General features: G+C 39.8%; 1 protein-coding gene across 3 annotated transcripts in view; it reads right to left on the bottom strand.

The window, feature by feature from the left end:
- Positions 1–25,659, bottom strand: part of PPP1R1C (protein phosphatase 1 regulatory inhibitor subunit 1C) — a 47,758-nt gene that overhangs the window by 10,446 nt on the left and 11,653 nt on the right. For 2 of the 3 annotated variants that reach the window (XM_031554181.1, XM_019617079.2), the window contains 2 exons: positions 10,152–10,189; positions 8,295–8,355 (listed from right to left, as the gene is read on the bottom strand). In XM_031554181.1, the coding sequence (XP_031410041.1) occupies positions 8,295–8,355; positions 10,152–10,189 (99 nt within the window). Of the gene's footprint in view, positions 1–8,283; positions 8,356–10,151; positions 10,190–25,659 lie in introns of all 3 variants that reach the window. The other variant, XM_031554182.1, reaches the window with a different exon arrangement.

The raw sequence follows: 25,659 nt of genomic DNA on the forward strand, positions 1-25,659 counted from the left end.
TGATTCCACTAGTTCGCTTATAGCCTTACTTGCCAATTTCCCCCAAATTTCAACACGCTTCTTTAGAAAAAAATCTCCTTCACAATTTTAGCCGTAAGAAAATACACCCGTGTGTCACCAGGGGGAGCTTTAATGCCAAAAATCCCCGTGAGTGACTGCTCAGCAATTCTGCTTTCTCGGGGATCACGAGGCAGTGGAAGAGAATGCTGAATTTACACCGATTCTCCTCGTTCCTGAAAGGAAAGGAGCAATGTGCTGCCTACCTTTGGCTCTGCAAGGAAGTCCACCCTGTGAGCACCAAGTGTTTCTAGGCTGAGAAGATCATAGCAAACTTCTTCGGTGCTGTTTTGGTTGTTTGTTTTCCTCTTCTGAGTGGTCATTAAATCCCACAAGTCCTTTTAAAGGTATCCTTGAAAGCAACTACTCTGCAGATTGCTCAGAGCCTGCTGACAGTCTCCTCCAGGTATAAAAGATGTGTGGGATAACATTGGTTCACAGGTTAGGTGAGGGCTAGAAAAAAAAAACTTGAAAAATCTTGTTTCAGGAATAATTACCAGCTGAAACCACTGAGGGCTCTTTAAACAACTTCCTTTTGGCCCATGAAGCTCACAGGAAAATGAATCCCTTTTCAGATCCATATGTTTGCTACAGTATTTCCTGTTTTTTTTTTTTTTTTTCCTGGTCACATTCACACACATAATTCATTTGAGTTTTCAGTCCTAGCCATGGGCTGAAAAGGATGTGGTTGAAATCTTCAGGCTGCTCATGTTCTTGTCTCCATGCCAAAGCTCTGGTGGAGGTTTTTGGGAACTCTCTGTTCCTGCCAAACCAGGCAATGTTGCATCCCAAGGGGTAAGGAAAGGGAGAAATTATGGAGGGGAGGAGAACCACATGGCCATCTTTAGAGAATTTTTCACTTTTCATTAAATTCAGACTATTAAGCATTCACTCCAAAAAAGAACAAAAATCAAGTAATAAAACTCAGGCAATATCCCCATCACAAGGAATCCAACTCAGATGGCAATCGAGAAAAGAAGCAAATCTTCTCAGCCTTATTTTGGTCTAACCACAGAACTAAGGACCATGTTGTTCAGAGACAGAGATATCACAAAGATAGTGTATTGCTTGGACTTCTGCTCAGGTCAGAAGAAAACCTAGTAGTAGAAACTAAAAGAGCAAAAGCTACTGCCCTGGGGAAGAGCATATTTCAAGGCTCCCAGGAGACATTAAGAGACATCAAGGTACTATTGAGATAAGAAATCAGATGAAAATGCAAGGGAGGATTTCTGTTTAATTAGGCAAAAGGTGAGCCCGCATCCCATGAAGGCTCTTTGCAAAAGCCCTCCTTAGGGAGGTATTCTCTATTGATTCCTTGTCTCCTGGTCAAGCTGTTCTCACCTTTGCACCCACAGCCACCAGCACGAGCCAGCTCCCCCAGAAGGAAAGACCTGCTCTGCCCAGCAGGCTGGCAAACCACACAGAGCTGGGGATGGTGAGTATCTGCCAAAACCATCCAGCCTGTATACATAGTCCTGCAGCTTCTGTCCAGATGCCAAGGAGGGGTCAAGCACTGCACAGGAGCCCTGCTGGTTCACTTGGTCTCCTTGTTTAGGATCAAACTCAGGGTTTTAGTGCTTGAGAAGAACAAAGGAGCAGTTATTTATTACAACAGGGCCTACTGGAGTCAGTGTCTGTCTTGAGGCTTGGCTGTTAACCTCCAACCCAGAACATATGGCTACAGCCAGTAAAGAAAATCTAATGCCCTGCCAGATGACTGGTTTCACAGGAACTTAGCATCTTCTCAGACAGAAATATTATCTTTTCTTCAAAAGCTTTTTCAGCAAAGCCTTGCCAAAATCTTTGGAATTTAACTACAAATATATCTTATAATATAAAGTAACCAGAACAACACATTGCTCTTCCTGGGCTTTCTACTTTTTATCTGAAAATAAGTACTAAGTCTCTCACATTCTCTTTCTGCAATATTTTATGTACTTGTCTCTTTAAAGATTTACTTTTTAATGTCTTCTGTTACTGCTTAGAAGCAATGGTACCATGATGGTGCTGTATCTTTGGTACAACAATATTCAATAATACTATCTCCAAGCCAGAAATGCTGTTTCAAAGACATTGGTAAGCTTAGCCTTCTATCATGAAAACAAGTCCAAAAGGGTCTGCCCTTAGAATGAGGCCAGTTTAACATTCGTTCCATGAAGGTTAGAATGAACTGTCAGATACAGGAACATCATGCTGAACTGAATGAAGTCAGTGGAAATATTCCCCCTGACTTTTGCCAGCATTGAATCGGGCCTTAAACCACACATGGTGATCTGGGGGCTGATATTAGTGCTTAGTGCAACCTTTTCTTTTTCACATGCCAGGTACCAGTGGCAGATGACAAGCTGTAGCACAAATGCCCCATTTTCAAGTACAGCAGATGTCAAGCTTAATCTCCACTGAACACCTCAGTCTCGCTAAAGGTAATGTGGTATTTATTGCAACCAGGGCCACAGCCATTTTGAATTAGAAGTTGCCAGCTGTGTGAAATGAAACGTGTTCAGTGCTGCCAGCAGTAAGGAATTAAACACAGACTACGGCAGCGTCTGCCAACTTTTGGTGGCAGTCGGTTGAACTTGAGGTGGTGGCAATCTAACGCATCCCAGTCACCAAGTCAGATTCACTAATTAGTTCTATTTTTTTAATTGTATCTATTACCATACTACTGTAGAAGTGTGAGGCAGGAGAGAGGCATAGGGAGAGTGAGGAAAAGAGACCAAGCAGTAGAAGGTAGCATCCTGAGAAAGAACAGCAAAGACGCGCACCCCGCCTCTTTCTTACAATGGTACATACACAGGAATTTCAGAAATACCACCAACTAGGTCTGATACATCAGTTGAAATGGAGCCAGGAAGTTTGTCCAAGGCCATGCTATATTAAGTGATGTGCTTGCCTCAAGGTGCTTTTGTGACTAAGATACGGATAAGAGTAGCTAAAAAAATTTTTTTTAAACCAAAGCTACACTTTTCTTTTGTGATTTGGCTATGAAAAAGGAAAAAAAAAGTAATTGTACAAGATTGCAGAATGAATTTTCTTTACCCAGTGCTTCAGGAAGCCCTGGCAGTTGTGGGGCTTCCACTCCTGAAACAAAAAAAACTGATGGTGCTATATCACATCACAACACATTGACAAACAGGAACAACACGCACAAATAATGATGCAGATCATTGCCCTCTTCTATTACCCAAGAAACAACTATTGAGATCCCTACCTACAAGGAAGGGATTGAAGAATGTGCACCAGAATACTGCATCTGTGCTAAGGGGTCTGAGAAGGACTTGACCCCATCCTTAGTGATCGCTTCAGGTTCTGACCTGTGCCTTAATCGCAGAATCACAGAATCACAGAATCACCAAGGTTAGAAAAGACCTTCAAGATCATCCAGTCCAACCTTCCACCTGTCACCAGTAGTACTCACTAGACCATGTCCCTCAACACAAAATCCAAATATTCCTTGAACACCTCCAGGTTTGGTGACTCCACCATCTCCCTGGGCAGCCCATTCCAGTGCTTGACCATTCTTTCAGAAAAGTAGTATTTCGTAACATCCAGCCTAAATCTCCTCTGGTGCAGCTTGAAGCCTTCATTGTGGACCTGTCCCAGCCAACTCCCCAGAATTTATCTCAGCTCCTTAGCTCACTGGAAAAACAAAGATATAAAACCCTGAGCCAAAGTGACTTACTCACATAAGAAAAGCATATGAGCAGCACCAGCTTAGGCTGTGAATTTTGACAAACCTATCTTGATGTTCAGAAAATGGTACAAGATGTGTAAAAGATTGTGGATAACATTAATTTTCTAAAAATTAAATTTAAGACAGTTTATGAAGCACAAATGACACAAAGACATAGTATTTCTTTTTTTTAGCATAATATTTCTTGTTTTTGCCCTAATGAATTTAGTTAATGACAGAACCTAGTCAGAGTTTGCCATATAAGAAGACAGGCCATAAAAAAATACAGTTTTCTGTAGTGACTGCTTAAGGCTCATAAATGTCACTCCTCTGCCACTTGAAATAAATTTAGCCTCAGACTTTTGCTCTGTGATAATTCTCATGAGCTTTGAACTCAGTGCCTAGCACAGTTACAGCAGTCCTTTATGTCTCCAGACTCTATCTGTGTTCCTTGTTAACCTTCACTCACAAAGCAATGAGATGCATCAGACATCATCAAGCTGGCCTAAGGGGTTACAAATTTGGATGAGGGCCACATACTGTACTAATTGCTTCTAATAAATTACATATTTCAGGAGGGACATCATGATTTTAATAATTCATCCTACATTTTGTTTCCTTTGGAGAACAAGCAGGTACTAAACAAGCACAGCATCTGAAATTCATGGCAGAAACTAGAAAGAGCTCATTTAATATCAGCCATCATTGTAAATACTAGAATTATGCATGTATCAAATCCCTGGGTCTGAACACCCTGGGAACAGCCATTGAGTCCTGCATGTTTTAATGAATCAAACCAAAAGATGTTTTTAAATGTTCCTTAGGATTATAACAACTTGTACTTCATCCCATTTCAAGTGTTGTTGCTAGGACTAGCTGAAGAAAAAATCTTGGCCTTCATGCAAAGAAAAAACATTAAGAGGGGAATTTAAGGGATGCATTCTCCCAGAGGGCAGAAGGAAAACAGAGTAAAAGATTTTACTTCTGTAGGGAAGGACTTTAGTTATGATCTGATGGCAGCTAATTGCAAAGGTGGTCCTGTGAACACAGAAAGCAGCAAGAGCTTTCTTCAAAGCCCACTGGGATTAGTAGGATCTTGATGCTGGCCCCAACAGCCTCCTGCAGGGTGAACTCAGATGAGGGAAGGTTTCCTCTTTCCCTGACCTCTAGCACACCCACACCAGTGGGATCACTACTAATGAAGTCTTCAAACCACTCAGGAATGAGCACTTGCTTCTCAAGGGAAGACCTTGATGGTATTTAAATAGATGTTAGTATTAATAGCAGAGGGGCTGGTAGATAATGTGGAGACTTGTGACCTCTGGGGAGCAGTGCAGATTTGGGAACAGCTCAGACTGTCTTCTGTTTGTCTTTGTAAACCTTGTTTCCTGTCACTCCAGTATGTGTTTCCTTTCAAGAATGAGCTGAAACAAAATATGATATCTAGGTAATAGGACAACTGCATTGGTACAAAGTATGTCTTTAGGCTGAAAGCCACCCACTGTAGCTCTGAGCCTCAAACGTGCTCTTTTAATTTTCAGGTGGTGACGAGGTGCCAAGGAAGTACCTTTACTAGGAGTAAGCATAGTCTGAGCTGCAACTCTCTGCCTGAGGGGGTTATTTCATTTCAGACTTCTCTGGAGAGCATAAGGGGAAAAGGGTGAGAATCCAGCACATCTCCCAAGGGCTCCTCATACTCTCCAACCAGAATAATGGAGATATCTTTAAGTACACCAATTTGTGGATGAGTGGACATGTTTAAAAAGCTGGGCACCTGCTTTGATACCGAGGAAAATTACCAAAGGATTCTTACTAATTCTATCACAAAGAACAATAAGCAGATAAGTACTAGGATAAACCAACCTTAGGCAATGAGAACTGACTGAAAAAAAAATAAATTGCTTTGGATAGAACTGATAACTCTTCAAACTGACATATTTTCCCTGGTTGTTTTTATGGTGTTCTTCATCAGGAGATACAAGTCAGCTTCCGTACATGAAGAGGAGCTTAAAATGGAAGGAGAAAGTGATAGGGATTCAAGCTTAACAATTAGCACATTGGAAGTTAGGGAAGTAAGGGAGAATTTGAAGCTCCCCTATAAAAATTCAAACGACAGGGAAGAAAGGGGGGATGAAGAAAGGCAAAACAGAGATGATGAACTCAGAAAACAGTAGAAAAAAGTTACTAGATTAAGTACATGGGATGAACCTATCACTGATCTGAGATGGTATACACTTAATAGAGTTGAGAGTTTGGTCTATGGCGTTAGAGCAGCCCTGAAACACAGAAAAAAGTTTCAGCCTTCCTTATGTTCAGTCTTTCATTAGTTATCATTACTATCCTCAGGTAAAAGGTGTTGACAACGTACATGATGAGGTAAATCATAATACACTGAAAATATTATGAATTGGGTTCAATCTTCAGATTCTGACTTTTGCCATCATTGCATACTGTGTAAGACTGTGGAACTAATAAAACCTAGCATAGCAGCATTAGCAAAAAAAATATTTTTGAAAGCAGAATAAAAAAAAACCTCTTTGCCATCCATCAGACATGGTAATATAATACTAGGAAGAACTCTGCACTGAGCTGTTATCTGATTTGCTGTCTGATCTTCTCTCCAGATTACCACCTAAATCAATAGCTCTCACATTGATTTTTCAAGCACATTATTCCAGTAAAAAGAACAATGCTGTGAGATGAGTCAGCTATTTGCTATGTCTGCAGAGACGGTTTTTTGTTTTGTTTTGTTTTGTTTTTGAAAAATCAAAGCAGGAACCAAAGTGCACACACATGTACATAGGAATAAGAACTTACCTGTTGCACTCTAACCAGGCACTGGCTCTGCATACACGTCTTTGCTACAGCTAACTACAGCACTGCAAACCCAACTGAAGACAGTGCAAGCCATTTTAAGGATGGAACCAAAGCATTTGGAAGCAGTATTAGACAAATAATAGCATTGTCTTTCAGTTCAGATTGTTTCTATGGCAGAGTGGGAAAGTATGCTCACATTTAGCCAAGAATGCTCTCCATCTATCATTATGACATGTACATCAGTGTGGCATTTTCATTCATTTTTTAAATTTCAAATATTTTAATGTATTTGCGTAGTTAATGTAACAAGAACTATTGTCCTGGTACTGTACCGAAAAATATTCATCACCCAGAATCTCATGCTTTACTGTAGATTGGCGCATACACTATAAGTACAGAGGGAGAAACAGCCCAGAGGGAAAATGCATGCAAAGCTGGGGGAATACTGAGAAATCAGGAAGCCTGCTATTCTGAATGCACTGGGGAGAAGAACCAAATAATCTATAAAAATAGAATTATTTAAATCGTTAAAGAACTTTTAAAAATTCTGTTTCACAGTAATGCTTTTCATAGCATTGTGTATTTTGGATTGCTACATTTGCCTCCTAATCTCAGTCTAAACAAAATAACATGAGTGTTTTCATAGCAATGAAGAGGAAGGAATTTTCTGTTTCAGGATACTTTTTTTTAACAAAAAGGTTTGTATTTATGACATTTACAGTATGTTAAATTAAAGGCAATCCAGCCTGTTTACAATGCAGTTATCAACTTCCAGGTGCCTACCTGTGCATCTGGAAATATCGCACTGGTTAGGGAGTTAAGGTACAGGATAAGCATTTTACATGTTGCATTCTTCTATTTACAAGCTATTTCTGATCATCTGTGAGCTCTTTTCTTCTAGAAAGTCTCTTCCTTAGGAATTAAGTTTACATAGTAGCAAACTTTGCGAGGAACTTCCGCAGACCTCAGCAGGGGTAATGCTGAGTAGGATGTAGTCTTAGGACCATGAGGACCTGTTTCAGATCTCTTCATTTACACAGTGTTTAATTTAGACTTACGCAGATGAACAATGCAGCAGTGACATCAATAAGAGCTATTGGTACCCACGCAAAACTTTCTTTCATAAATTATTATAACTTACTATAAGAAGATTATTTCTAATATCCAGTAAACAAACTTTAGCCAGTTTCGACAGATGGCAGCACCTAGGTGATGTGTTCAGTGTTGCTAAGTGCTGGAGAGCTGAAGCTATTGAATGAGATATTAGTTATTATATGGCTGTTATGGTAAACTACCTAACAATTGTGGTTGTGATCCACTCTACAAATATTTTACTTCCCGCATTTTGTCAGGTTGTGCTGAGCAGAAAGAATGGAAATTGAAGATATTCATAATCTACCAGGAGACACTTGGCTTTGTACAGACAAGTGATGGTGTAAGCAGCTGGTGAATCCCCACAGATCTTGCCTACTGGCAACCATGAGCAAGTCACTGGAGAAACAAGGCCTTTAAACAGATTTACCACTGTTATAATACTGCTGTGAGGGCCAATCGCAGCCCAGTATCAGGAAGACAACCATTCCCATGTGAGAGACCAAAGACACATAAGCACCAACTTCTCACAGTCCCCGTGCTCTGCTGTGGGAACATGGAACTATGGCTTGTGCTGGGTGTCCCCTGTGCACAGGGGGACAGAGCTGCATTGGACCAGGGTGCTCCCAGGGCAGGGACAGTACCTGGACAGTACCTTTGAGGGCAGGCGGGGTGTACACGCTCTGCTTCCGCTGCTTTGGCGATGAGCTCTGGCACTGGAGATTGAAAATAAGAGACAGATGGTAAGACACGGGCAGAGAACTTTCTGTGCGTGGCAGCTCAGGGTCGTGCTGCACAGCTCTTCCCTCTCTTTACCTGAAAACTCTCTGAGGTTGCTTGCCCCAATGCAAAAACTTGTTTCACACTCAGAATTATCCTGGGTGCTTTTCAGACTAAGTAATACTTCCTTATGGCCTCTGTAGGGCTGGATTGAAAGCCATATATACAGGCAGCAATGATAGGCAGGTTTGGGATAGACTGCAGTGTTCTGCACTGCTCCCAGTTCAGGAGCAATATGAAGCATCTGTGGAAATGGTATCGTGTGAATCTGATGCCAGCCCTTGGGCTTTTGTGAACATAGGGAAAATTTAAATAGACAAAATATGCTTAATGAACAACTTTTATAGCTCCCAGGCAAAACAGGCTTACTACCACTGAATATTACCCTTAACTGTAAAAGATGCTGTTAAGCATAAAGTTAGGGTAGTCTGTGTTTTTAACAATCTATGTAACTGACTCTCAGAAGGCAAATACATACATATATTAAAATAATGCAAGATTTACTTTAATGAATATTCCAACTAATCACAGTATAAAGAATGACTCCATACGTAAAGTAATAATGAAATTATTACTACACACATTCTAACAAATGAAAAAACCCTCCCCCTGCAATTTTTCAATGCATTATAATACTCCTCAAACAATTCCCCCAACCACTCAGCCTTCAGCTAGATGTGTTTTAAGGGATATCTTTAGAGATAATATAACTTCTTGACCCCAAAGTCACACCTATGCACAAAAGATGAATTATTCCAAAATGACAGCATTAAAATTACACATGGAATGACTACATCAATGCATGTCTAACAAGACCTAACTGAAACATATTCCAGTGCTAAGGCAGTGCAATTTCTGCAAAAGTTCAATTGGCGTATGTACCAACATGGAATATTTCCATATACAGAGGCTAATAAAATCACATAATATCTCACACATGGCTAGGTTTTGAAGGCATACCACATTACCTAGAAAAATGTAAAAAAAAGCTGTGCCTGAGCAAGCTTTATTTGCTCTCATCAATTTTAGCGTTATTTGCTCATAATGATGCTGCCTCCTACTTTTCCTCTGGTGTATCACCAGTGAATTTTAATCTCTTCAAAGATTATTGGAGACAGCTCTTAAGAAAAACACTGCCACACAAATGCCACCAATCCTATTACCTTATCACAATGGATGGAGTGATAACATTTATAAATAAAAGATTGTCTTCTTTGGAAAGAGAAAGCTATTTATAATCACTCTGATAGGTTGTTGATCCTCACCCTGTGAATCACTGTAAGTCTGTGTTTGAATCCAAGTCTGAAACAATCAATACCTCCTGCAGCTATTTTAGAGTTCTGCTGACTTCTCTGGGCAATTGGTGGAGGAGAAAGCAAGAGGGAACTGCAGGAGCTGTGGGAGGGAAGATGAGGGGGGAAGAGCCAGTTCTCAGCTCTCCTGCAGACAGCTTCAGTCCTGTGCCTACTGTGGACTAGGCAAAAAACAGCAAAAGGGGATATTGCATTGGCATTGGCTTTGCAATCCCACAGCTGCCTGCAGCCCTCTGCTTGAGGCAGGAGGGTGAGGAGGCAGAGCTGGTGGACACAGTAGTTGGGTTTGGGTTGCTGGAGGCATGCGAGCATGTAAGTGTAGGCAACTACTGCGATGGACCAGGACATTTTGGAGGGGTTTTAACAGTAGTTCTATCCTAACAGTAAATGAATTTTAAGAAAAAAAATATTTCACTTACTTCTGCCTGTGAGATGTTTGTTCTTTTCTCATCTTTTTCTAGAAAAGGATAAGATACAAAATAGAAAAGTTAGTACAAAAGTTTTCCCGGCAAAGTCTTGCAGCTCTGCCCTGCACTCTAGAACACTCCTGTAAATAAGAAATCACCCTGTTGATCTGCAGCTTCTCCTTTGCGTCACTCAGAAAACCTGAGGCCCCACAGTACTTAGTACTGTGTCTGGAGCCCTTTGCTCCCATTTTTTGTCTGGCTGGGCTGGCGGCAGGGCTCCGTGCCCAAGCGATTTGTGGTGCCCAAGCATTGCGCTATGGCTGCGGAATGGCATGCAGCAGCCTCACTCAGGGCTCTGCTGGGCTCCAGTAAGCACAAACAAGACCTTCCCCTTCACTCAGCTGTTAATACACTAGTAATGACACTCAAGAGTAACAGTAACATTCAAAATCAACAAACTGAAGTGCAATGAAGTCTGATCTTTCATCTGAAAAGTTTAAGGACACCACTACTGTAGTCTTAGAAAAGGCTGTGAAATGTTTCCTGATATCACTTAGTTTTTTGCCTTTATTTGTTTTGAAGCACAGGCCTGACAGAAACAGCCAATAATAGAGATTCCTAATGAAAATAAACATCCTGGAAACTTATCTGAACAATTAAGTCAAATAACATGAAGCAGAGAAGCTTCCCTAACCATTGCTCTAAACCAGTTTGTGCTGACAAGACAAAATTATTTTTCTAGTGTCTTGATGTGGTTAATGATCAGAGTCTCTTCTGATGAAAACTTTCCAAACATTCAACAAAGATCATTCAGGATCTTTGATGCACTGTTGCTACAAGCTCTAAAATAAAGAGCCATTAAAAACATAGACAACAATCTAACTGCGCCACTACTTGCAGATATAATTGTGCAATTTCTACTGATGTGTGACAGATCTGGAGGATGAATCAGGTCTGTGTACCAACTTCATCCAATTTTGTATATATGTATCATCTGCCTGTAATGTGATTTTTTGTTAGGGGAAGAATCAGTCCAGGCAGACTAACTGCATTTCCTACTGTGTTCCTACCTTCAAGCATATGTATCTTGCAAACATTAATCGACTTACTGAGCTTTCTTGAAGTATGGATTTCACATAGGCTTTATACAAGAGACCTTCATATGATTTACGCTCAAGGTTGAAAAACGTGGTTCAAAACAGCACTGATTACTTCAGTGTGGTCCCACAGCTTCGGAATTAGACAAGACAATCAGGAGACCAGTTCCTGCCATTGACTTTTGCATGACCTTGAAGCTGACTAATCTCTTCCTCGAATTCCCTATCTGTAAATAAGTATAACAAGAACCTTGTAGCCTTTTAAAGCACTTTGGATCATGAAGATATCCTGGCTAAATGGGTGATTATTTAAGTCCTTGCAATATTTCTTATTAGAAGCATGACAGAGAGACATAGACTTCAAATACTCAACACCGTACCTCAAGTTTCCAGATTTAGTTTAGAGGCTGAAAATTAAATAAATTGAAAACTTTAAGCAGAGAACAATTAAGAGTAAATTATGTCCCATTCCTTCTTGAAACACTAGGCTTGTTCAGATTCAAAGAATTTTTGGAAAACCCAGCTTGAGACTTGAATAAGCAGCTTTGTTGGGTTTCAGGTCTTCCCAAGGATTTGCATTTTTCTAACCGTTTGGGCTTGCATTTTAACTATTCCTCTTAGTGAGGCAACACTGAAATTATGAGAACCAAAAAGTTTCCAGCCTTTTCTTTCATCCAGCAGCTCTTAAATAAAGTCAGCTTTGTGGTCAAAACCTGTCTTGTCAAGTTACAGAAATCGTTGATATCCACAGGGCAAAGAGTGCCAATAAATAGCAACAAACAATGCAGAAATTCAAGATGACTTACAAAAATACACCAACAGTTTTTCAAATCCAGAAAAAAGCTGGAATGACCAAAGGAGACAAACCTGAAGCAGCAGGTATGAGGTGTTTCGTATGTGTTTTTAGATCAAAAGAAAGGCAGAGACGGCTGGAGATATCTTTCGGACAACAGTACATTTTGGTAGGTGTTTGAGCACAGAAAGAACATTGCATGCTTATTTCTGAAAGGCATTTTGATAGAAAAAACTCAAAAAGTATATAGATCTTCAAAGAGAGGTGAAGCTGAGACACTGCTTGCCATAGATCAACATAGGGAAAAGAAAATAAAAATTCTCTCTGTAGAGGAAAGTGGAAAGATGAAAAGAAAGAGAGACAGGAAAAAAGAAACAAAGAAAGCAGTGCTGCTTTTTTGTGTAGCTGTGGTAGTGATGACAGACAGGTAGTGGGCTGTAGCAGAAGTTAGAGAAGATATTTAGTGAGAACAGAGAGAAGAGCAGTAGTGCAGTGTGCAGTGGAGCTTGATAAAAAGATCTCTGCTCAAGGAAATATCTTGAGCCATACTGACCTAACTGGAGGACTGCATTTATATTTGAGTGATTAGTATTCGTTGGATATAAACAGCATTTTCCCACTGTAATCCTTTTTGCCTTGAAAGCAGTTCAAATAATGTTGTGAAAGTGTGTTCTTAATAAGAGAGTGTCCATAAGAGAGTCATCTCATGTCCAAATTGATGTTCTCACTACGAAAGTTCAGTTCTGGCATAGGGAGATATCTCTGAGACAACAAAATTTATTATGGGGATGGATGATACAAGGTAAGAAGGAACACAATGAGCAGCTGCTGCAATGTATCCACTGAACTGAAATCAAATAAGACAGATAATTCCTGACTTTAGACCCCCGTCAAATCCAGTGACAATTAGAAAAACTGAATTTTTTGACTAAATTCTTTGAACCTGAAGTCCCCTTGAGAAGGGTGAGGAAATGATCTGAAGCAGACTTTATTCACAAAGGGAAATGGAACTCCTGAATTCTCACTTTCCTTCAGTTCTCAGTGACCGTTGTGTGGTCAGGATTCTACTCATAAAAAACTCCTATTTATAAAGAATGAAAAACTTTCCTGTCATGTTTATAACTGGGCAATTACAGAGAATATAAGTTCAATTAGACAGGTATTTCTGCCTTATGTTAAATTCTTGGTAGATAACTTATCCCTCCAAGTTCTCATTTTTGGGGCCAGAGAGGGAAGACGACCGTTTAATGCTTCTCCATTTTCTTCTCACAGATCATAACATTGCTTACAGCACGCAGTGCTGCTCTATTATACTACAAATCTGAACACATGGCATTTTTCCAGTTTGACTTTTGGCCTAATTAGCTAACAGGAATCTAATACTCAAATCACTTCTTGATTTTTTTTAATGTTTTTGTTATTCAAGTGGTATTTTAAATCATATGAGAAGAGTTGAGAACTCATTTATACATACCCAAATTGCTGCAAAGTGGGGATTTGTCTCCCACACACTTCTGTTAGCTTAGCTCATTTTAACATTAATTAGCACAGTCATCCAACCAAGCTGAAAGAATAAGCTGAACTACTATAAGAGTATCTTTATACAAAGCCAGAAATAAGGTGCTGTTCTCTGAGGTCAGACAGGATTTGAGCCTATGAATGTTGGCTACCTCCAGAATAATGCCCACCAGAAGCGGCTTATCTCTTTTCCCCTAAGTCTCCATTATGATGTAAATGGCAAGGTCATGCTGGGGGAAACCTAATGGTCTCTTCCAAGATCAAAATCTGCCTCTTGTTTCCCACTGGACAATGTTAATGCACTTGCAGGTGACATATTTTGAAAGACTTCACCGCTGACATCACCCATCTGGGATCATGGAATCTGCAGTGTAGTCATCCAGCAAACGCTCATCTCATCCAGCTAAGTACCCTGCTCTCTTCCCAATGGCAAGAGCAAATAAAAGCCTCTTCTGAAGAGTTTCAGTCAGGCCCTGGAGGAAAAGAGCAGGTCAGAAGCTGGCTTTTACACAAGAGAAACTCAGCAAGAGGCTAGTACAATTGTTGGAGAAAGTTTCATGTAGAGAGTTTGGAATTTTCACTAGAACTGAGGAGCTTCAGATAAAAAACACAGCTTGTATTTGCCACTGGTATTTGTAAAACAAGTTCATTGAAATCAGACTTAGAAACTGTTTGTCGTAATGTTATTTTGTGGTCTTTTTTTTTTTTTTTTTCTACTATCAAAACTATTTTTCCTTTCCTATAGAAGACAAAATAAAATAAAAAAGTATTTTTGGCAGAACACTAAGCGCACATTGCTGGATTAGCTAGAATTTCATAGCTTTTTAACCACTGAGGTAGGAGATAGAAAAAAAGTCCAGTAAGGCAATAAAAAAATGCTTGTGTAGCTAATTGACTTTTACTTGTTGGTTTCTATTTGTCTATATCTATCAATGAAAAATTGACTACGAGTATGAACATAATTACATTTAATTACAAAAAAAATATCCTGGTAAGCCCTCCTGGCATGAGTATGTGTTTCTGAAAATCTTCTCATTGCAAAAACATCTCATTAAACTCCAGTATCACAGCTACTGTGATAAACATAGCTAGAGGGTCTTCTCCCTGCTCAGTCAAGTGCTGACAGGAGAGTATGTTCGTTATAGTTCTGCTACATTTCACACAGTAATCAGCATTTAAATTACCTTTAGGGAACACAAATAGAGAGATTTGTAGAGGAAATATTAATATGGGGAGAGAGGAGTTTGCTGCAAACACAAGCTTTTGCAAGGTTGTTCTGTAAGGTGCCCGCAGCACAGGCACGCATCCTGTTGAAGATCCTGAGCTACCCCGACAGCACCTAGGGGTACTGCTACCCTACCTCTGAGAACACTGTGGTGGATGGCTTCTATGTGCCAAGTACTGGCACAGTACAGAAATGTTGTCCTGGCAGAGGGGACAGAGGACAATTGAACTGATGGAACTAGAGGGGACAAGCTGGTCAGAAATATGCTTGTAAAATAGAGTAAGGAGGCAGCTGTGGTTGGTTTTGAGCTCATGGGGAGCCCTGGCAGGAGTTTATTGCTCAGTTAGCTATTTCAGCCCAAGTGTATTTGCTCACACTGACTCCTACACTAAGCTGGCTCAGCATTGCCCAAGTTTATCTAGAGCCCCTGACTGTAACCGGACTTCCAGAGTTCACTAAAATACCACGGGCCAGACAAATCAGCTGTTTCAACACGCTGTATTTTCTTTCCAGATAAATTGGTATAATTAATGTTTGAATAACTTGTATTTCCCACTGTCAGTATTCAAGTTGACATTGCTAGTACTGAGCACAAACAGCAACCTGCTTAGTTAGTCCAAATGCTTCCTAATGTTCCTTGAAGCCAACTTTTAAATGAAGAGAATGATCATATTTCTACCAGTACAACAGCATCTGGCCCAGCGTCTGCATCACTGTGCACCACAGAGACAGCATCCAAAGACCTACCTACAGCTGCACAGCCATAAGAACATGAAATAAAACTCTTTCATAAATCACACAGATAAAAATTGCTTTAAAATGTACATTCTGATACTTTAATCTGATTTGGAAGAAAATGGAGACATTACAAACCTCAAACGTGAAACTAAACTTATTTGTTCACATCACACAGATCTCAGAAGGGAATTATAGTGCCTGCTTACCAGCTTCTTGTTCCAGTTTCATGCCAGACGCATGGAAATCAGTCTAGTTTCACTGACATTAAACTAGAATATAACAGTGATGAATCTGTTCCACAGCCTTACAGAGAGCGGCTGTGAATTGTTAATAACAAGCAACAAAAAATCATTCCTCTTAAGCATTACACTGTCAGCCTTCTGTTCTCCCCTCCCTATGATGGTCCAAACCTCTCAAATAGAAATTCCAAAAATATGTATATACACTGGAAAATAATATAAAATTCATTCTTTGTCTTCTCCTTTATAATCAGTAATCAATAATAATGAATAGTGACAAATGAGCAACTGAATTGGCCTTTCTGCCTCCTTGCTCTGATCGTACTCTAAGCAAAGCACAGCCACATTCCTTGTGCTGTGCACCTTGTAATATGTGAGTATGTTTTGCTGTTTGTGTTTTTGTTTGTTTTATACTTCTTTTAATTACTTTACTAACTAGCTCTGTGACTAGAAGACAAAGCAGGCTTTGTGGAAAAATCTGGCTTGAGAAAGTCTCTCCATTCAGAAGTTCCTCATAGCCCAAGGCTTGCACTTCTGTGCCCATGAGGCATCTTCTCTGTCATGAGCCCAGAGAGCAAGGAACGCTGGAGGAGAGCTTCCTGGCCAGAAGCTCTTCATCAGTCACATGGGGACACTTCCAGGCTTGGCAGTTCTTTCCAGAGAGATTCTCTTTGAATAACTAATGACTGATGGAATAACTGACTTGGCTATCACTGCTAGGCTTGGAGTTATTTTCCTGGAGTTGCTTTCTAAGCACTACAGTCTTCTCTTGGGTGAAGTCAATTGAGAGGGCTCTCAAAGAACTACTGGCTAAATAAATGGAATCAAAAGGAGGAAAGTCAAAGACTTATTTTTTTTTCCTTTTGGTCGCTTAAATAATACATTTTCTCATCCCAATATAAATATCTCATTGTTTTTTGGGGAATTATTCTGAAATAAGTTTTCCAGATAATTTGTAGCTGACCGGTGTGGACTCTGTGGCAACAAGGCTGGCAGACCTCTCCAGCAGAACCATGAGGTATCACTGTATCCAGAAGTACCAGGTCAGGGGCAGCCCATACCTGGCGTCAGAGCTCCATAAAATTAATTCCTTCTGAAAGAATATCATCTTGTTAAGTATTTTTTCCCATTTATAGCAAAACAGAGGTAAGTTTAATCCCAAATCTTTGTTATCTGTCATCTGCACCTATTACACACTGGCCCTCTTCAAAAAGGGGGGTGTACCTTCAGTGGCTGCTTTAACTAGGCATGACAGGACGTGAGCAGTGCTCCAGATATAACAATTCCAGCTCTGAAGTTCAAACCATGTTGAGGACTGCACAGTGTAGATACTATGTCAAATCTGAGGTCTGTATCAGCAAAACAAAAGAGGCAAAAGAGAATTTATGAGATATGAAAGACAAAAAAAAAAGATTTTACTGTAGACTTCAGTAAGTCATAAGCAACAGGAAGTTTTACCATCGACTTCGAACTCAAGATTTTATCCAAGATTTATAGCATGAGTTTGGAAAAAAACAAATAGAACAAAAACAAACAAACAAACAAACCACTCTGTAATTTAATTAACCATTTCCAAGTTACTGTAACCTGGAAAGAACTTCAGCCAACTGGCTTCCTGTTGAACTGTTATTCAATACCTAAACTAAATAATGACAGTCAGATTGATAGTCACAACATCTTTGAAGACCCAGATTAATCCATTTAACTAAAGAAAATAAAGTCAAACTGAAGCAAACTGCTGCGCTTGCCTTGCAGAACTTAAAATACTTGGCCTAGGGCCTAGAGGTTGGCTGTAAACTCAAGTCTCAAATGTGTATAAAGTGATACTAAGAAGACACGTGATGACCTATACACACCTCTCTTTTATGGGCATTCTTTTAGGATGACTTAACTCTCTTGTAGACTGAAAAACGTAGGTAAGAAAATCTCCTTTCTTTGTGGAGCAAATATATGTAAATCAGGGTGATGCTGATTTTCTGGCATGAGCTCTGGTGGCTCCAGGAAAGAGCGTCATTGCAGTGGGAGGAGAATCTGACAGCTAGCATTTCTGGGTGCTGGGAGATGCTGGAAGGTCCAAGTTCCAAGATGGCCTTGGAAAAACAGAGATATGGAACAAGGCAAGGGACAAGGACTGGAAAATTGATATGATCTCAGAATTTGTCTGAATGAGTAGATGGAGAACTTAACTAATGCTAAGGTTATATTGACACCAGGTCTATTCTGACACAAAAGCAGATGTCAAGAGAGATTACATATTTTCTGTATGGGGTAAGGACAGTTTCCAAATGCCAAGAATAACCATACCTAGCCTAGAGCGTAACAGTGAAAGAAAAGATTTACATGAAGGCACTAAGTGGGAAGTGAAGATGAAGACTTCTTCTGAGAGGTCTGAGGAAGGCAGAGCTGTTCAGTGACTGCCAGCAAATACTCAGAGAAACAGGGTCAAAGTGCAGAAACTTCTCCCTGAAACTACTGTGTCCAAGCAAAACATACTGTCCAAATGTTAAATATTTACAAATAGTGGCTTACGTTTTACCAAATGTTACCAAAGCACATTCACACAAACTTCCCAAGTAGTTTGCCCATTGATTCAAACACTCAAGCCAATGTGTCAATCTGTGAAATGATTTAGCATGTTCATTAAATATTTTCAAATACAAAGGGTTAAGTACCTTAAGACAATGAGTTATGAATTTGTTAGCAAAAAAAAAAGAATAATATCAATAACATGTTACTTCCTGGCTTCTTGCTTGCTTTATGTTTAGTCTGTGCTCAAATGAGATAGAAAAGAGGTTGAAGATCTAAATTCAACTGAGGCAAAGCTCATAAAGAAAAATCTGTTATTAGCAGAAATACAATAGTAGTGGATCCCCTGGTATGCATGTAAACTATTTCCTAATAGCTTCATATAGAGGAATCAATTGCAATGGAAAATGGCTCAGAACTGATCCACTGATGGCCATCTTTTTGTAGAAGTGGCAGCTGCTGGACCTATATCTGTGAGCAGTTGCCAAGTTCTCTGCTGCAAGCTGTAAGAGCATTCTAAGCTCTAAGATTAAAAGCCATCACCAACAGCCAAAACTAAAAGATTCAAACATTTCTTTGCTGTGATAACTTGTAAAACCATAAAAAAAAAATTCCTAGCTGAACAGTTGTGTATTGTACATTGTGGAAAGTGACATTTGTCAGGGGAGAAGAAAACAAACACAAAATAATACTCTTCCTTAGCCACCAATTATTATTGCTGCCTTTGCAGTTTCCTTCCTTTTTGGAATAATATCTCAAGGATTTCAGTAAAAATGTGTCTTAAACTAGTCCTTGCCAAGTGCTCTGCTTTCCTATGATGAGACTGCACATGCATAAAAACCTTCACAATACATGTGTCAGTTTATGTTCAAACCAAGTTAACTACTATTAATGGTGCTGCTTGGGGTTTATCATCATTTTTCCAAGAAGAATATGCAAAAGTCAGTTTTGTAGATTCATTTTTTTGTTTTTCTATCTGGAAGTTTTCAAAGAGTCAACGAAATGAGGTTCCATAATCTCATTCTCACCATGAACATGGCTAGACAGGATGGAAATGACAGGGTGATTATTTGTTAACTTAGAGTAAGTTAGCCTGTAATTTTCAAAGACATTTAGCAGAATTTCTACTAACCTCACTAAATACCAGAGTAAAAGAATCCTGTCTCTTGTGTTCTACATCTTTGTCTGAACTGTCACAATCAGCAGACCATCACTGTGATTCATGTGGAACGAATTGTTCCACACCCTCCTACAGGATATGCTATACACATTAAGGCCCAAGTAATCCACCTGGTATCAGCATTTTGGGAAGCATGAAAGCACATTTCTGAACAACTACAGCTCTTCTGTCTACTTACCTTATTTCAAAAACAGAAAGTAAAAAATTAATGTTGATCTGCACCAAAACATCTGGATCCCAATTCTTTAAAAAATTCTTTAGAAAATTCTTGCCTTTTCTCTCCACCTTCCTCCACTCTGTCACTTTTTAGTTCTTCAATATGATTCCACTCAAAAGAAAAGGCTATAAAACAGCACTGAAGAATATGAGATCAGCTGGTCCTGCAGGCTGAATTGCTCTCCTATTCGTTGCCTATCTCAGCCAGCTCTTGTGGATCCCAGCATGACAGGGAGAAGGCAGAGCATGAACTGTAGGTGTGTGATGGCTGGTACCAGGGATTACTGCTTGGCGGTGGTCAGAAAAAGAGCAGGAAAATGTTCAGCTACGTCTTTGGTTTTTGCCACTGCCAGAGAACTGCTAAGGCAGAGTGCTTCAAAGACTTCAAAGAGCACTATCACCACAAGCTTTTCTTCTCCGAGCGATGGAAACCCTGTTTAGTCTGTTGGGCATCTATGTATGTGGATAAACAGCACTGGAGGATGCAGTAGAGCTTACTGCTTTCCTGAACTTTCCATCTGTCCCAACAAAGCTCTTGCACCATTCGGTGTGACTCCTCTGATGTGCTGTCAGAATGAAGGATATGGAAATGTGGAAAACACTGCCTTCAAAATGCACACTTGTGCACTCAGTGCTGCTAATGGACTTCTATAAGCGTGGTTTGACCTTCAAGATAAAAAAAAAAGAAAAAAAAGCCAAGGCATTCACTTTCTGCAGTACACGTGTTGCAGGTATCCCAGGGAAAAGACAAAGAAAGACAGCATGTAACTGCAGTGTACTCTGCTATCATATTCTCCTGATCCTCCAGCAAAGCTATTTAGGAAAAATATTAGAAGTGATGATTATAAATACAGACATAGGATTAGGGTTTTGAGGAGGAGTAGAAGAAAACAGTTCCTTCCAGTAAACATAGAGTATAATTCTACTCCACAGCTGCTTTGATGGCTATAAAAGGAGATTAGGCTGCTCCTAATTGCTGGTGACACAGCCAGCTCCTGCCTAAGGAAAGGGAAGCCAAGCTCTGCTCTTCCCATACACTCTCTAGTTTTCAGCAGTCCAGCCTTGTGCAGTTGGTGAGAAGTTCTCTGACTGGTAGCAGTTTTTTCCTTACAGTCTCTACTAGCTTTCAGTCCAGATTCTCACTTTTGTTGAGTTTTGAAGTGAGCTTTTACCTTTGGTTACTTCACATAAATAGTTAATTGTCTTTTTTCCCCTCTGGAAGCTCAATAAATGAGGCGATTGATGCTTTAAGTGCAACTCCTCCCCAGTATTCTGAACATAATGAGGTTAGGGCTAAAAGCTGGATTCTCTCTCATCTGTCTGCATTATCTATTTATTCTGCATACGTCACCGTGGTAAATGAGTGCTGCATTAAGTAGTAAATAGTAGAGGTCAGGCAAACTGTGTGATGCTTTATCTCCTCAGTAGGGTTGAAACATGTATTAATGGATTTTAGTTTCTACCCTATGTTTAAAGAGAAAGTATTAGTATTATCAGATGGTTGAATTATAATTTAGGCCATCTTAAACCATAACATTTTATGTTCTCATTCAAGCCATTTTGTCTCATTTTTTGAACAGACCTCATTTCAAGTTATCGCTAAAAATACAAACAGTATGTTTTGCAAGAGATTAAACTGAACCCATTTTGTTTAAAAAAAAAGTTATCTGAATGCCACCAATATTTAATAATAATTGTAGAGCCACGTAGCTGTACTGGAGATAACTTAAGCACTTTAACTATAAGAAGTCATTAAATATACTTAGACATTTCATTTTGTAAATAGAAAACTCAGCATTCTATTGTCATTTCTCACCAAAATATGCTGAATGAAGTATAAAAGTATTTGGTACAGAACAAGTCTGTTAGGGTTCCTAAGCATTACAAATATTAAAAAGCTGAAAGCTCTCAAAGTGACTTGCTCACAACACTATCATTCTCCACATTGCTATTCCCAACCAGTGGCACATCTTCTTGTCATGTCAATACACAATGCAGATGAAAACAGACGCAAACTGTCCAAAAGCATATCAATAATGACACTGAATGATTAAGGAGCTGGCGATATATAACATGAAATCATATATGTTAAAAATTATTTGCAAATAATCTCCTGGGATGGAAGAAGGCTGTTTCTATGGTTGTATAAGTAACGAGGAAAACAGATGAATAGGACAAGGTTCAGGTCTAAAAATATCTCCTCCTTTCAGATATCTACGTGGACATTGACCCCTCAAATGCAAAACCAACAGGAGGTGGAGAGCAGGAGAAACAAGCAGCATCAAAGTATGCATAAGCAGCACAGCTGCACAGGTAAATAACAAAGAAAGTAAATTCACCTCCTGGCTATTTGAGGATGGAAAAAGAGAAATGGATAAATGGAATTCTGTCCAAATTAAGACTGAGCCTTCTGTCATCTCAGCTGCCCCTGTCCTCCCATCTAGGTCTGAAATCCAAGTTCTGGCTGTAAATGTTCAACTTTCACCACCTCTCTGCAGTCAGACTCCATACTTTCCACAACCCAGAGCATTTTCAAAACTTGCTTTCATCCTGTGCTTCACCTTTTTGGGAAGGGAAGGCAGGAACTTGTCTCAGTTTGACTGTAAACTTCCTCACTTCAGCCCAGCAGAATGAATCCAGCACTGTGGGCTGGGATTTAGGCCTTTAGCTGCAAGTGGCAGAGGCTCATCCTGAGCTGCAGCTGAGGTCTGCATGGTATACTCAAAGAGGAAGCATGGTAACACTTTGTAGTCAGTGTGCATCTCTACCGTAGCAGTTACTCCATGCAAATTAAAGCAATCCAAAGGCTACTTTACTTGCCATAACCCTTACAGGCACAATATGTTATTATTAGGAGGAATGACTCCAAGAGCCAAAGGAAGACATGAGACTGACCTGAGGTCCTCACTGGGTAAGCTAAATTGGCCTGGTGGTCACCTGAAGTCAACCAGTTTGGAACAACAGAAGGCCTAAAACTATGAGCTCTTTTCCATCCTCAAAACATGTAGCTTAGCTTACTTGCGCATCGTTTAGAACAGCACTGATTTCACACTGTTCCTGACTATATGTTTTATACAACAAGTAAATTGTTCCCCAGAAATGTTTATACTTGTGAACCACTATGGTCACAACCTCAAAACAAACCAGCAAAAATGCATCTGTGTACCTCTGTGATAACCTCCAGTTCAGGCAGAGCATCTGACAGTTCCTCACCCTCTCATGAAAGCAGAGCATGCCTCCTGCCCATGCTAGTGTGGGAGTGTCTGCCTTTGAAAGATGCTAAGAAAAGCTTTTTTTTTCCTCCATAACATTTAAAAAAAAAGAAGTTTCATTGCTTCTGTTTGGAACCCATGAGTTGTTTTTTCTGTACAGCATTAAAAACAACTCAAGCACAGTTTCCTGTCCTTATTTATTTATGTATTTACTTATTTTAAGTCTGTGAACTTTTATTTTCTCGGGTCATATCACAGAGTCCTTACTCATGCAGCCTATGTGTGAGGAACTAATGCCGTGACTTGTTCCTGGGACTCTGTGATCCTGGACTATGGAGTAAATGAAAACCAACCCAAACAAAGGAGTATCTGGGTAAAGCATAAGTGGGCAAGACAACGGGATGCAGTTTGCCACTGAACATCTGCAGTCTCACATCAGCCTGCAAACAGCAGGCTTTTTCAAGCACTGACACTTCCTTTCCAGCTTAGGAATCCCTCTGACATCTACAAGCTCTCATTCAATGTTTGCTCTCAGTATTTCACTGCCTCACTGTGTCAGCGGCCTTTCAAAGTGCTGGCTTGAAGAACACAAAGGTATGCATGGCTCTGACCAAAAGAGCCTGATCTCTGAGCAGCTCTGTGCCAGAAATAATGTGCATAGGGCTGTTCCGGGCCTGAGGTCGTTGCTTATTGCCGTACCTCCATGAAGTCCTAGACTGCAATAAAAACAGTATGCATAAACAGTATTCAAATTTAGCATATAGAAAGGACGAGTAGTTAGACCAAAAAAAGTTAATGACAGTTTTTTTTTATTACCACATTTGAAACCTAAATTTGCAATTGAAAACAGCTGCTCTTTGGCTTGCTCACTTTTTATTTCCTGAACCAAAGTAAGCAGTGTGTCCTACCAGGATCTCATGCTTTTGAAAAACATATCAATTTTCATGAACTGTGAGACCAGAATTCTCTGCAGACTCAAGTTTCAGCGAGACTTTTGCCTGAGAAAGGACTGCAGGGTTGGTTTGCCCAGAAAATCTTCTCCTTCTGAGCAAGTGTCTTTTGTCTTGGAACAAAAATGTAAACATTAGACATGAAAAAAACATTCATTTACTTAGAAGCATAAGCTAACATAAGACAACAAATTTAACATTAAAAAAACCTGTTTTGGGTGGTCATGGAATTGCAACAGGTGTAACGGCCAATTTTCACCCTACCAGCCATCCGACTATGGTTTGCTGCTGTACTTAACACTGTTGCCACCCCTGAGGCACCTCAGCAGAACTCCAGAGGTGCAGCCACAGAAGGCTGCTGAAGCCCAAACACAGGCTGCAAGCCTTAATGGGGATGAATACAGCTTTCTTACCTACAGATTAGAATTTCCAGCCTTCAGAAAACTCAGATGCATTGAGTTACCTTTTCTTCCTTGAAATTCAATTCACACAATATGAAAAGGCAGCTCTGGAGAATTACAAAATAAACTGCTCTGTTTTTCTTATTTCCAAACACCATGTAATGTTTACATTATGGGGAAGGAAGCCAAAACATGCAACTGAGTAGAAAAGAGAGATGGAAATAGCAAAGAGAAAGAAAATTCAAAATTGCAGAAGTTTATCTTGATGTTTACCTATATTCCAATCCTTCAAGAAGACCGAGCACTCTGACACTAGAGCAGGTCCTGACAGCCAGAACCATCTGATGTTGCCTTGGCTCTGTGACAAAGCCAACCCATGCAAGAACATTGATACTGTTTTCCTAGCAAAGTAAGCACTAATGGCATTAAACTTGACCCATGGTCTGGCATGTTTTTCTTCCTCAGCTGCCATTGCCCTACAACATTACCAGCTTTCCCTTGAGCGGCTGCATTATGATGCTGCTGGTTTAAAGCATGGTTAGACTTGTATTTCAGATAATAAGAATTGATTTTCATATATATTCTCCTACACTTGGTAGGGATAAAGGAGGTTGTGAGTATATAGCAGTGCAGAAATGACTGTTTTCAAGGTAGGAAATTTTATTTTCTCTTGGCTCCAATGATATTCCAACAGAAAGGAAGCACGAGAGCTTTAGCAATTTTTGGATTAAGCTCTTCTGCAGGATGATAGGTAAATGTGCTTTTAAAACTAAGCACATGCTTGTGTCCCTTTTTTAAAGCACAGGGATAAGCAACTGCGGTTATAGCAGGATATGACTGGGTTACCCCAGTAGCCCATACAGACACCTGCATAGAAAGAGATGCTGAATATTTCTCTAGTTCTGCCCATTAACATTCATCTTTGCTCTCACAGATAGTAAACGGGTCTTGCAATTTCAAATAACATTAAAACCAACTAGATATTAGGAAATCAAACATCAGATTCTCAGAAAATTCAGCTCATTTGATGGCAACTGAATTACAATAGGGGTAAGTAACTTTATAATTTGAGTCTTGATTCTTCTAGTGCTAGCTTTTCTGCTCAGATCATACGATCATAGAATCAATAAGACTGGAAAAGATCTCTGAGAAAAAAAGCTTTTTTTCATCGTTTTGTTGCTTCACAAGCCCACTTTGTCCACGGCAATAATTATCAATGCTGCTGCTATTCAAATTTCTCTTCTGCTGACTTTGCAATTATCATATATGATTTCAACCAGAGTGAGCAGAAGAAGATGCACCAATCAATGCACCAATATTCAGGGCTATTAGCCTCTGCAGTCACATTTATCACCTGTCTTTAAAACTTTCAGTGTGGCCTGGCCCTTACAGATTCCTTGGAAGCAAGAAAGCCAAGCAGAGTCT

This window comes from Meleagris gallopavo, chromosome 7, assembly GCF_000146605.3.
Source record: "Meleagris gallopavo isolate NT-WF06-2002-E0010 breed Aviagen turkey brand Nicholas breeding stock chromosome 7, Turkey_5.1, whole genome shotgun sequence".
NCBI classification, from domain to species: Eukaryota; Metazoa; Chordata; class Aves; order Galliformes; family Phasianidae; genus Meleagris; species Meleagris gallopavo.